The 12,667-nt window shown below is 44.6% G+C and overlaps 3 protein-coding genes across 3 annotated transcripts in view; 1 reads left to right on the top strand and 2 right to left on the bottom strand. All coding sequences in view use genetic code 11, as the record gives it.

Annotated features, from left to right (window-relative positions):
• Positions 1-2,556: 2,556 nt before the first annotated feature.
• Positions 2,557-5,871, bottom strand: EGR_10687 (hypothetical protein; the record flags this gene model as incomplete). The annotated part of the gene is made up of 3 exons (XM_024499936.1): positions 2,557-2,717; positions 5,155-5,325; positions 5,787-5,871. 3 exons carry the CDS (start codon positions 5,869-5,871, stop codon positions 2,557-2,559), a joined length of 417 nt encoding a protein of 138 aa, XP_024345649.1.
• A 1,541-nt stretch (positions 5,872-7,412) lies between these two features.
• On the top strand, positions 7,413-8,360 carry EGR_10686 (hypothetical protein; the record flags this gene model as incomplete). The annotated part of the gene is made up of 2 exons (XM_024499935.1): positions 7,413-7,566; positions 8,116-8,360. The coding sequence occupies 2 exons, from the start codon at positions 7,413-7,415 to the stop codon at positions 8,358-8,360; spliced, it is 399 nt and encodes a 132-aa protein (XP_024345648.1).
• Positions 8,361-9,707: 1,347 nt separating this feature from the next.
• The window catches only part of EGR_10685 (Cyclin-B1-3), a gene marked incomplete at both ends in the record, with an annotated part of 5,910 nt that continues 2,950 nt past the window's right edge, over positions 9,708-12,667 (bottom strand). The window contains 6 exons of the mRNA XM_024499934.1: positions 9,708-10,082; positions 10,154-10,282; positions 10,365-10,589; positions 10,682-10,801; positions 10,883-10,995; positions 12,246-12,338. Coding sequence (XP_024345647.1) covers positions 9,708-10,082; positions 10,154-10,282; positions 10,365-10,589; positions 10,682-10,801; positions 10,883-10,995; positions 12,246-12,338 — 1,055 coding nt within the window. The remainder of the gene's footprint in view (positions 10,083-10,153; positions 10,283-10,364; positions 10,590-10,681; positions 10,802-10,882; positions 10,996-12,245; positions 12,339-12,667) is intronic.

Genomic DNA, 12,667 nt, shown 5'->3' with positions numbered 1-12,667 from the left:
TAAGAATGATGTAAGAGGAGTCATCTATCGCACTAGAAAATAAAATGCTTAATGTTTAAAACATTCTAAGTTGGAAAGTCGTGTGTTTTTCTCCCATCGTAATTCTCCTATTTTATACCGATCCAATAACCTACCTATCTTCTTCCATAAAAGATTATGGATAAGGTTTTTGTTTGTTGACAGCGACAGCTGTTGTTCCCTGAGACTTCTTTGAGGACAAAAGAAGACATAATACTCGAACAGAATATGTGCTGCCGATGTGGAGATTGGCTGGGGGCTAGTGGCCTGGTCCAGACGCCATGCCACGCAGTGGAGATCCAATCAAGGAACCCTAAGTGCCCCTTAAACCAGAACGAAGAGTTAAACAAATAATCTGGGTATTACATAACCCCTCCCTTTTCCAAGCTCCCTTGGCCGAATTCCTATGGCAGTCATTACATCATAGTTGATACTGTAAGGAAACACCAACAAGTTAACAGTGCCAGACCTCGAAATTTCATGCAGCTAAAGAGATAGCTTACTGCAACGTCACTGACCCCTTTTGGCAAATGCAGTGGATCTGGAGTTTCTTCCAGCTTAGGAGCTGTGTTGAGCTAAAGGCGAAATGCATAGGCCATCTCCTATGACCATCGCTTGTTTTAAGAATACTGGCCTAACAGCAGAGTCACTTAGCGAAGAACGGGGTCTAAAATAGTTCCTTGGGGATAAAATTCCGCGTCTGTTTCTCCGTGCTACTTTGTTCCCACCTCAGTGCTGTTCAGCCACATATCTACTTGGGTTCTATCCGGCCAGTAGCTGGATGGTACTTACGTACTTACGTAAATAACTTCTTCATACAGATACTGTTGATGGCTCCATAACGATACTTCTCCAGATAGTTCACGGCTATGGCTGCTTCAGCTGTTAATGGCATTCCTGCAGAACACGGAACTGGGGTAGTTACCGAAGGTAGACGTCATTTTCAGCCCCTCTATTAGGAGCTGTCACAAGTTCTCCCAATAGCGACACCTACCCTTCTTCCGTCACATTAAGGTTCAGCATTCAGTAGGAGAAATCAGGACAGATGCATTTCAGGAGCAGGTTCACTTGCCAATGACAACAATGTAGAGTCCCGAGCCTTTCTTGAGGACGAAAGAATATGCATTACCAAAGCATAGAAGGGCTTAGGCGCCAAAGGTATGGATTGAAGGCCACGTTTCCCCAGCAGATGTCCATTCGTGGAGCTTGAGTGCCCTTGAAATCAAAATGAAGAGTTAAACAAACAATCAATGCATTCCATTATCAAATCATTGTTGATGCGACACCAAGACAGAACTGGATAGCCGGTGAGGTGCAAAGTTGATGAAAGAACTGGACACATCACTTTTGAAATTAAACTGCATGAACAACAAATAAACCTGTCAGATTATTTGGAAATCACGCATAATCAACGTGGCTTTCAACTCTACTTCTTCCCGCGGCTAACTTCCAATCTTCAAAATAATATTTCACACAAACTCCAATTATGTGGATGGGGCTGTACTTCCCTTAAGTGATGGCGAACTCTTTGGAGATGTCACTTCATCAAATGCACCCTTGGCTGTGCATACAGTTATGCGAAGGAGCGTTCGCATGAATGGTAATACGGAAAAGAGTTGAACACTGATAAGTTAGTAGAATTCAGCTCGGTGGAAGGGGTAACTCTGCCAAACCAGAAACTTATAAATCAGAGATGATGACCTGAACCCATTGTAGTCCCTTCTAAAAGATCTGCAAAACACCCAATGGTAACGTTAAAGGGGGCGGTGAATGTCTTCTCACCTGCTAGTACTACCATTTACTGAATACGGTCCACTGCACGTGGCCCGTCACCCCCGACGTCTGTATCCTAGGTCGCATGATATATGGCCTGTGCGCCTTCAGCGCTACCAAAGTACTGTCCAGGAGACCAGGTGCTAGTTGTCAGCTTTTTCAATCTGTAGCGTTAGCCATCCGACAGCTTCTCAAATGTGACTTGGGTCGTTCAGTTTTGCCTGTCTCGGAGGCGCTCCGTTGCCACACGACCTCAAGCCGGAACGGGAAGTAACAATAAGGCCGACGTGACCGACTGCGGGCGTGCATCTGCCGGGACTCACCAGAGTCAAAGTGCAACATCGAACGTGGGTCACCGCGGAACACAATGTGCATGCGGATCGAATACTGCGCTGGACACCCTCCCTCGCGAAAACAAACAAAATCGAAGGAAGCGGAAAAACCCCCAAGTCGTGTGGCGTGACCTCCCACAAATATGAGCCTAGAGCACCGCGCGCATCAGAACTGATGACCATAATCCCTAGACCAGTATGCCCCCAGAGAGCATTAAACAAGCCTATCCCTTATTCAAACTCTATTAGCTAACGCTATCACGGAAGGAAAATTCCCTCCAATGTCTAAGTTTGCAAGTCAGTCGTGCTTGCCAAAGAAGCTCCTCTTGCCACAATTGGAAAAATACGAAGCTTTCAAAAGAGAATTCACAAGCCCATTTATACACCAATAATCACACACTCAAACAGGCATAAGGAATGAGAAGAAAGATGATCACGTTGCAGCCTCCATCTCATCAGAATGACTGTCATTATCCTCTGCTTCATGCAAACTTTCTTCCTCTTCTTCATCAGAGGAGGTGTCGTCTTCAACCTCCCCATCACCTTCCTCACTGTCATCATCATCAGCTTCATCGTCCTCATGGAAGTAGCTGACTGCCACATCATAGGCAAAGGAAGGGGTTGTGGTAGAGGCTCCTGGTAATGCAAGAGGTGCTGCCTTGACGTTGAGGTATCGTACAAATTTCGCACTGTCCGCTGCGTCGCAGTACACCAGGGTTAACGCGTTGTCCTCAGGTTGGACGCGCAGCAACTGAAGCGCAATAACCACCAGTTATTACAGACTCGACCATCCCCCACTCCCTCCTGCATGTTGCACCGGTGACCCACAGGGATGGATCTTAGACCGCCCGAAGCACTAAATCGAATACAAATGGACAACTAGGCTAAGGAAAAGTAGTTTCCGACATTCGCTGTGGGTATACCTCCTCATTATCCGTCCTGGAAACGTAGATGATCTGCCCATTCCAGCAGTCCTGCCAGTAGAGTTGATTGTTACCATCGCTGCTGTTACTGATGCCACTATTGTTACCACCGGTGGCCGACTCGGTGATCGCTTTCGCCTTCTCGCCCAGTTTGCATCCGTAGCCACCGACATGATAGAAAAGATCCAAGCGCCAGGTAGAAACACCACCATCAGGCGCGGTTGTGGCGATGACACCAGATTCCGCATCGGCCAGCAGTGTGTACATGCCAGCACACCAGCGATGGAATCGCGGAGCAGTCACTTCAGTGTTTGTTGTCTCTTCAAAACGACTTCGCTTAGCTTCGCTGCCATTGTCGTCCTCCACTTCCTCCGCCTTCTCAGCACCACAACGGGCTAAGGGGTGAAGCCTGATGCCAGTCATTTGGGAGAGGAGGAGAAGCATCGCTTCTGAGGTGAATAAACGTCGCACCTCATGACAATCCAAGGGCAATTTCGCCGCCACCTCCGCCTCTGTGGCGTAGGGCAGCACACTTACGTTCCTGCAGGAAAATCAAACTGCAACCCTCTTGTAAACATTTCCATGATATAGTTATGCTTCAGGAGAATAAAAGATTTATCTCATGATGGGATCGCTCGACGTTTAGCCTATGCAAATCCTTAAGACGTCAAGTATTATTTCACAGTGAATGAAGTGACATCGGTAACTGATGGTGTAGGAGCCCGTGAAAATGACCTTATGAGCACCGCAAAGACTCAATTTGCGCACGGAGCGATCGCAGAAACCTTCGTTAGTAGGATAACTACGGTTTGTAAGTGCGCCTTGCTATATTCATAAAAGAATCTGCACATAAATCAAGTGTCAAAGCAAAAAAAGTTGACTTTGAGTTTGGATATGAAATGAATACCCTCACAGCCAATGGTAAACCCTGTGGAGGGTGGAATTTCTCGTAGCTCTAGGTCCCTTTGGAGATGGATTTGAAAAGAAAAAGCAAGAACCGATATGAGCACAGGTGTTAGTTCACCGAAGCTACCACAAAGCCTAGACGAACTACATCAGTTTTGCGCTCGCCTTGACTGTGGAAACTAAAGATTTCCACACATGATTACGGCGCCAATTAACATCCAAGAGTCAGAGACCAAAGGCATTCGCAACTACCAAGGGGAATTAAAGTGGATCTTAGGCACCACTAGATGTGTGGAATAACCTCAGGATGACCTTTAATAATCACGGATGCCAAAATTAAATGCATGGGACGGGATTACAAAGACGACAAATGCGAACTAAATACTCCCACCAGAACTGCCATTGAAGCAAAAAACATTAGATATCAATGAAATAGGCGGACAAATTGGTGTGCGGATCAAACCAAATCAATTTAACACTTGTCTTAGCCGTGATAATTGGTAAATTCCCACGCAGTTGATTATGACGTTCAAACGGTGAGGAAAAATAAACCGCGAACCTCAAGTCCATCGGTCCCTCATGCAGCCAAACGGCCTCCTCCGCACTCAGAATGGCTTTGCACAGACGCTCCCAGCTGCTTTCCTGCGGAGGAAAAGCGCAGCGGTAAATTAGCCCCCACAGTGCAAAGGAAAAAACTTACGCGGAAGAACTGGCGCAGTTGGATCTCCGAGGTGGAAATAAAACGTCGTCGAATGACTTTCAGCTGTTCCAGGTCAATATAAGTAGGGGAAAGCCATTTGAAGAGCAATTCCTCCTATTGCGACAAATTAATTCACTACTGTAGGATTCCAAGCAGAAGACAGAAGACGAAGGGAAGGCGAACAACCCACCTCAATGAAGCAGGGGGGAAGGCGAGGTATTCTGACAGGATCGCGTGACCGAGGCACACGTGGGAGGGGATCACTCATGTACCACCCATGAATTGAGAGACGGTCTCGCTTGCCGATCACCTCCGCCACCTGTCGTCAAGGCAAACAAAAGAGAAGGGGCTTGAATTTTCCCTGAGAACTTGTCTGTCGATTCCGAGGTTCTAGAAAAACAAACATCGATCTTGTCGATAACTTTATGCGTCAAAAGCTCTCTGAGCCATCACATCACTGTTTTTCAGATTTGGAATAAGCGCTGCGTATATGACTCCGTACATGTGGTAGGTAAACACCAAACAGAATGCACGGTAATAAGTGACATTTGCGAAAATTGATAACTAACATAAGCAGATTGTAGAAACAAACTGCCTCCACCATATTGTGCGAACTCTAAGCATCGACGTCCCACGGAAAGAAAATATGTGACAAGAGACCAGACACAAAAAACTAATAACGAAACAAAAAGAAGCGACGTAAGATCAGCAGAAACAGTAGAATGGTCGTCGTTACGGATCGAGATTAATGAAAAGATGCTGGTCAATAGACTTACAAGACACTCAGGTCAAATGCTTAACACCAACAAAACTGACCTGATGAAATGATTTCGAACAGACCTCGAAGAAAGCCAAACAATTGCGACCAGGAGGCAGAGAACGGACGACTCGCCAGGGGTGATAGTCACCAGATCCGGGTGGTACCACGTTGCAGCCGGGAGTGGGACCGGATTCGTAGAGGTCAAGGGTTCCACCATCCATGGCGACATCCCAATCCTCTGGAACCAGGTAGATGATAAAGGCGATGCGTCGGCGCTCCAGTTCGTCATCGTGACAAAGGAGATAATCTGGAAAAATCGAGAGCCAAATCAGATGAATGTAAAAGCCCAAAGGGCAACAGAGACAAAGCCTCACCATTTGGCTCATAAAGAGAGATAGTTGAGCTAACTTCACCTTCGTCCAAATCGGAACCAGTAACGGCCTTCATCCATTGTAACATATCGGACGCGAGGAATTCCCTGGAACGTAGAAGCTACAGTAGATACAGTGGTCGGATACATGCCTTTATTCAGCAATACAATAGTATAAACAAACCTCATCTGACATAAAAGTGGAAATTTCCCAGCAAGCTTAGCACTTTTACAGAGCCCCTTTAGATCGCCGCTCTGATTGAGTGAAAAAAGGTCGTTTAGCCGACGATTGAGGGGAAATTTACGAGCCTCAACCTCTAGAGCGCAAATCTCGGCAGTTTCCAGAAAATTTGGAAGTACTGCACACGTAAACGGTGAGTGGATTATCTTGACGCCATCTAGAAAAAAGGCTAAAATTTTTATTTTCACGGATGAAGATGGAGAGCGACCTTGAATACAGGCGTACACACCCCCACTTTCCATTGTTTTCCCTTCTGGAGAACGAAAGATCTCCAGAAATAGCCTTTGAAAGTCAGGATCCGCGTACTTAGGATTGATTGAGAACGAACACCTCATAGTCACGTGCAAACGAGGCTCAAAACTTATCCAAGGCGGCTAAATGAGTTAAAGACGGAAACAAAATACTCGTCATTAAGGTAAAAATATACACACCTAAAAAATGCAAATTTAAAATGCACTCAGAATCTGTTACTTGTTTCTTATACACGTGTTTGCCGCTAAGCGGAGTGCAATTTAATATTTTTAAAGCAACAAGTTAGGAAAAATACTTTACTAATTTGTAACCTGTATAGGGGTTTTTAAAATAAGCAAGTTAGAAAAATGCTTAGAGTTATTAGAAATTGGCAGCGTGACTACTAAAATCCACTCTGTATTATTTTGTCGTTGCAATAAAACCATGGAAAAAAGCCTTTTCATCAATGTTGTTTTCAAAGAACAGCTTTGGTCTAGAGGCAATCGAGCGAGAATGCATGCGTCTTCCCATTTTTATTATCCTAATTTATTCTACTTACTCAACCACACTGTTTGGTCGAAGGAAAGCAAGCGGGTCACTCGACTGGTATGCCGACGTTGTAGCCTTTGCCTAAACTCGTTGTATTGTTCAGCAAATCTCTTGTTTTCGCTGTTTGGAAACCATTTTTGCAAATTTAGCACAGTTCTTGCTGATTGTGGCGTTTGATTTCTTGGTAGGGGAAAATAGTTTCCTAGCTAAACTATTATCTATTTGGATGGGGAGAAGGGCAAATGCATTTTTAGGTAAGGTCTGATCGACTTCCGCTTTTTTCATTCTCTTATCTGGATCGTTTTTCTAGTCCTTTTTTGACACTATAGTAGTTTTGTCTCAGTACTCACTTCCGTATCTGGTGTCGTGGGTATGTTTTTTCTTTCCTCTGTTTAATGTTTTGTTCTAGCTGTCACGACCCACCCATGCTCAACAACTAGTTGCGTTTCCTTTTCAACTATTGGTTCACATTTCCAGAATACTTTGTGAGTATATGGGTAGTTTCTCTAAGACCACTTCTCATCTCACGCCGATGACCTCGAAACATGCATGCTACCCTAACGCGAGCTCGTCCCACAAGGTGTGCGCTTTTTATTACTATCTGCAGAAATGACATCGCCGAAGATTTTGAAGATGAGTTGGGGCTCCATCTCGTTGGAGAAAATCGGTGAGGATGGAAAGGCTGTCAAGGGTGAGGAAGTCGTCTACAGAGATGCTAAGGTCTGGCCCGGCGGCAGTTGTGGATGGGACTGGAACAAGGGCGGTAAGTCATCTTCAGAGGAAATTTATAGTTTCTTTTTTGACACTTGAGTTACAGACTTTTTGGTATTAGTTAATCGTAGGTTCTTCATTTTTTTAAATGGTCCAGTGTTATTATGCATGAGTGAACGAAGTCGTCGATGGTTTCTGAAATCCTCGTCTTACTACCATACGCTTGAAGTCTTGTAGATACAAGTGGGTGTCAGACGTTTCGTGGTTCATGCTTTTTTGGCAGGCGACTGCTAATCGTCACATGTCGCATAGAAGTATGCACCATCACTGCTATCCATCACCATGATACGCGGTATTCTGACCGGACAAGTCTGTGCTATGTAGGCTGACCGAGTGTCTTTACTGGACCAGACTTCGCACTTACTGCCGCGGGTGGTATTGCCGCAAAAAAATGAAGGCCTTAGTGTGGACTGCACACCTTTCGAATTACGCCTGATTATGATAAATGCCTTCATTATATACCTTTCCTTCTCGTGTAATCACGCTCTTTTGGGTGGGTAGGAGGCCAGCCCTCTGATTGGCTGAAGTGGATTGCTTGCAGGCACCTCGCACTGGGGCGGCATAACACGCGAGGACGTGGAGGATTTGAAGGAAAAAGGTGCGGAGGTGGTAGTACTGACCCGAGGCCAGTGGGCCTTCCTTCATGTCCCACCTGAAGTTGTGAAGGAGCTGGAGGCTCTCAATTTCAAGGTCATTGTGGAACGCACAGCTCCCGCAATGGAGACGTACAATAAACTGGTCACTGAGGGGCATCGTGTTGCTGGCCTCTTCCACACCACTTGCTGATCTCATTCACTTTCTCTCTGGTAATACATTTCACTTTATTGACTACTGCCGTTCTAGACTGGGACCCGGGGTCAAAATGGATCATTCTGACTGGAACTTGGGAGAATCATGGGCAGGACCTATTCGATCGAGTCCTTTGGGAGCAGTGCAGGATAATTTCCACCACTTGTTAGGAATAATCCAAAACCCTTAGTGGTCGGGGGTCATCTCTGAGGTTTCGTCGAAGCTGGGGGTAACCACTGCCAATACGTAGAGTTGGTGTGAGCTGGCCTTCGTGACGAGAGGATGCAGGCCGAATGACGGGGCCTGAAGAGTCTTTAATCTGTTTGGTTGCGCCGTGTGGTCTCCCTTATTTTGACCATCCTTGTCGGGGCTTCCTGTGACCACGAACCGTCTGTGACGTTTCGTTTTGTGATTTACGAAGATGGTGCGGTGAATGTATGTCACCATGGCAATCGTGTTAGTGACACACGCCACGGATTCGTATGCGATTTCTGAGGCCCACGTCCTCCATCAGGCGGAATGCATGGCTAGATTCACTGGGGAAGTGTTGCTAAAGTCTGCAAGATTAGCTACTGTGAGCGCATTTCTTCGCTCGCCCACATGATCGGGGAATAGACTAAGCTGGTGGATAAGGACGTAGGTACGACAAAACCGGTTCTCTAGCTCGTTTCGTGATACTTTTTCTGTAGCGTAAAAGTGGGAAGTGTAATGGCAAAAGGTGTAATCCTTAATCCACTACTTATGTTCATCTATCCCTTTACAGCCCATAATATTAGTAGGGAAAGAAAAGTTTACTTTATTCTTTAAATAAAGGGAGCTGTTTCTTTTTCGAGAAGTCCGTCTAGAAAGTAGGATTTTCTCCGCAACTTGGGAATTCAAATTGCTAAAGGAAAAGCGCATCTTGCGAATGTAATCGCCTCCGGCACTGGTGGATTCTGCTGACACGGTGATCGAGTCATCGATATGGCGCATTGGAGGCATTTCAAAGCTTGTCAAATTTAATGGTGTGTATCGTTCCGGCTGTTGATACAAAGAAATAGGCGGCTTTGTTGTGTTTATGGAGGGCAGCCTACACAATCCAAAGGAGAAGAAATGATGGTAATTGAAATTCCCCTCTTTTTGAAGGATATTTCATCGTGGGCATAACCAATTTACGGTTTGCCACTGACAAGGTGACTAAAACATCAATTTTCTCGCCCCTACTAAGTTGAAGCCTGCAGTTTTTGGATGCATAACTTTGCCGGGTCTCGTTCATTGCTCACCTCAGCGAGAAGTAGCGCTGTTGTTTTTCCATGCACTCTGCTTAAATGCTTTTCATTTAAACTGAAACAATCATAAATTGGCTCAAAGGCATTGATAGGATTTGGATTTACTCACCTCACACCGTGATGGAGCACACTCAACTTCCGCCTGCACTCCACGCATAACGAAGTCTTGAGCTTCCCTCAAAAGTTTAGCATATATGTCAGAGACGGAGCGGAGATTAGCATTGGGCTCTTGCGCTTGGATCTCACACAAAAGCTCCGTCATTTCAGAGAGTCGATGATACTTACACGGGTTAGAGGGATTGCTGAGCTCTTCAGTCGAACACTGGCAAAAGCTTCTTTCAATTCTTCGAAAGAGTAATACTACTGCAGCACATTTAAATTTGGCGGAGTACTGTGCAAGTTGGTCACTTAGGAGACCCAGGTCCAAGCAATAGATACATAGGGGTATGCCCTAAAAATAGGACCACTGAGGAACTATGCCGGCGGGCGCTGTACTTATCTTAAAGTAAAGGACTGTGTTACCCAAGTGAATTCAGGGGGTAGATTCCTATCATCTGAGATCATCATAAGGGGTAGCAGAAAGCTATGTGGAGTGGGATAAGGCAGGTCCCGCGAGAGCTTGTCAGTTATAGCCTTTTCCTCTCTTGTAACCTGGAAGTTATAATCGCAGCATGGGAATCTGGAGCTGGTAGTGAATGCGAGATATCACATCGATGAGGTACAGCAAACATACTTGTTCCAGGCTATAGTTGTGTTCAGAGAAAACAATTAGATCGTGACGCATGTTATTCCATTCGTCTTCAGCCCTAGACGCAATGGCTATGTCGCCAATCATGAAAGCTGCCAACGCCCTCAGAACGTAAGCTCCCAATTTCGGTTCTTCGCACCACTCGCTGTGGTCCACGAACCAAGCAGCCATGTGCAAACTTTGTGATTGGATTAGCATAAGCTCTTGCAACTACGAAAGAGAGGGAACGGGAAGCAGAGAAATGTCTTATTTCAATATGGAAAGTGGAAATTTGTAAAGCAGTATTATCGCTTTATCCCTACCGAAGTCATCCAGTCGAAGATGGTAGCACGTAGAGATGCTGTGATAGCACTATTAGGAGGGAGAGTGCACACGTATGCCCTCATAAGCTCAGTATCCTTTTCCATGTCATGCTCTAGACGCTACAGTAACAATTACACAGATATGACTAAATTTGGGGTTGTAGTTTAAGGGGATGGATTGAAGCGGCGAGCAGAACTCACCCATCTTGAGAAACCCGATGAGGCACTGTACTCGTCACAAAGAACACGTCGGTGGTCGCAAGCCGCTTTCCATCTGCTTACTATTTCAGCTTGAGCCCTTTCATTTGGTGGTACTGTAATGCAATAGCTGTATGTGACCAAATTCAAGATTGTTAACACTTCTTAAGCGACCGTTTCTCTACGTTTTCTGATCAGAAGTTTTACATTTTCATTTAGTAAATATTGCTTAGGGATTCTACTTTTCGTCAATTATTTGTGCAGTAAAGAATCTCAAGTGGGAGAGAATGGTGTGGTGTAGTCTTCTGTACGAAGGTGTAATGTGACACTTCACCTTCTTGCAACAGTCTCACGTCATTGTTGATACCTCAGTGATTATCGTCGAATGCACAACGTTTAGAGAGACCTTTACCCTAACACTAAACCTGCCCGCTCTCTAACTGAATAAAGCCAAAGTGGGCCGATTTCCTGTGGGGTTATTATTTACGCCTATTTACTAGAGGGGGGAACGGAAGTGGAGAAACAGAATGGTGTAGAGAGAACCCAGATACACTTGGCTCAAGGGATCGCCGGTAAAATTTGCCTTAGATTTAGTAGCTCTGCAAAGGTCAACATAGACTTGGACTACGGAAAGCACGCGGTCAGTTGTGCCTTACCAACTCGTTAGACTGATGGTAGCGGGTTTTGAAATCTCTAAACTGATAGTGGAGCGAAAGCTCAAAGCTCATCTCGAATCAAAGTTTAAATGACTAGCTGTATCTACATATTTTGTCAAAGTTCAATTAAACGGCGGTGATTAGAATAAAAAGCCTTCTGTTTTTGATTTTGTCGACGGTAATTAGTCCGAATTTTTCTTCTCGATTCTAATGAAATAATGGCATCATTGTATGCAAGAAGTAACGACAAACTGATGTTCTGATTCAAGACAATTTCATTTCATGAATGGTAGCTCATTCCATTATTTTCCCAAATTTTGGTCTTGTCTCAGATCATAAGCGGGGTTGGCGCATTGTAATATGTTGGTCACTTGTTTAACTCTCGGTTTTGGTAAAGGTTACTCTGCCATTGTACATTCACCAGGTGGTCCGGCTCCCAAAGCTCCTCTGTGTGCCCAAAATTCATATTCTGCTCCAGTGTTGCCTTTTACCCTCAAGGGAGTATTAAGGAGCTACCGCCTCACCTAAGAAATTACAAGCTCAGTCTACTATTTTTGAATTTTAGTCCTAGCTCGAATCTTCTGTGAGGTTATTCTATTCCCAAGATTAGATATTACATGAGAAAGCTGGGCTCGTGAATTCGGTACTTGCTGCAAAAACTATAATGCAAAATTTAAAGATACATACATCCATGTAACCACTGTGCTTACCCATTTCGGAATTCTCGATTTCCGGTTGATTTGCCCGTCTTAGATAAAATCCTAAGCCATAATTCTGTGGCTGTTTGATATGTGAACAAAATGCTAAATGGTAATTGAAATTAAACCGTTAATTGGAGGAAAAACAACTCGCTGAAATAAAGGGCAAAAAATGCTCTTTCATAAACGTTACTAAAAGGTCATGAAATATTTTAATCAAAAGTCTTAAAATTGAAGAAACTGTTACCCGCATGATCAATTTCAGCAATGTATTTTACGAGTAGTGAAAGAAAAGACCAGGAAAAATAAAATTAAGACTAAAAAAAGTTACTAAAACTGGTTTGGACTCCCTTTTTAGTCTTCAATATGGAGCATTTGACACGGCGCCAATAAGGCTTGACGAAATCTTAATCATTGTAGCATTGTTGCAAAAT

The sequence above is a fragment of the Echinococcus granulosus genome (genome assembly GCF_000524195.1).
Source record: "Echinococcus granulosus chromosome Unknown EG_S00252, whole genome shotgun sequence".
NCBI lineage: Eukaryota > Metazoa > Platyhelminthes > Cestoda > Cyclophyllidea > Taeniidae > Echinococcus > Echinococcus granulosus.
This window is presented reverse-complemented; position numbering and strand designations above follow the sequence as displayed.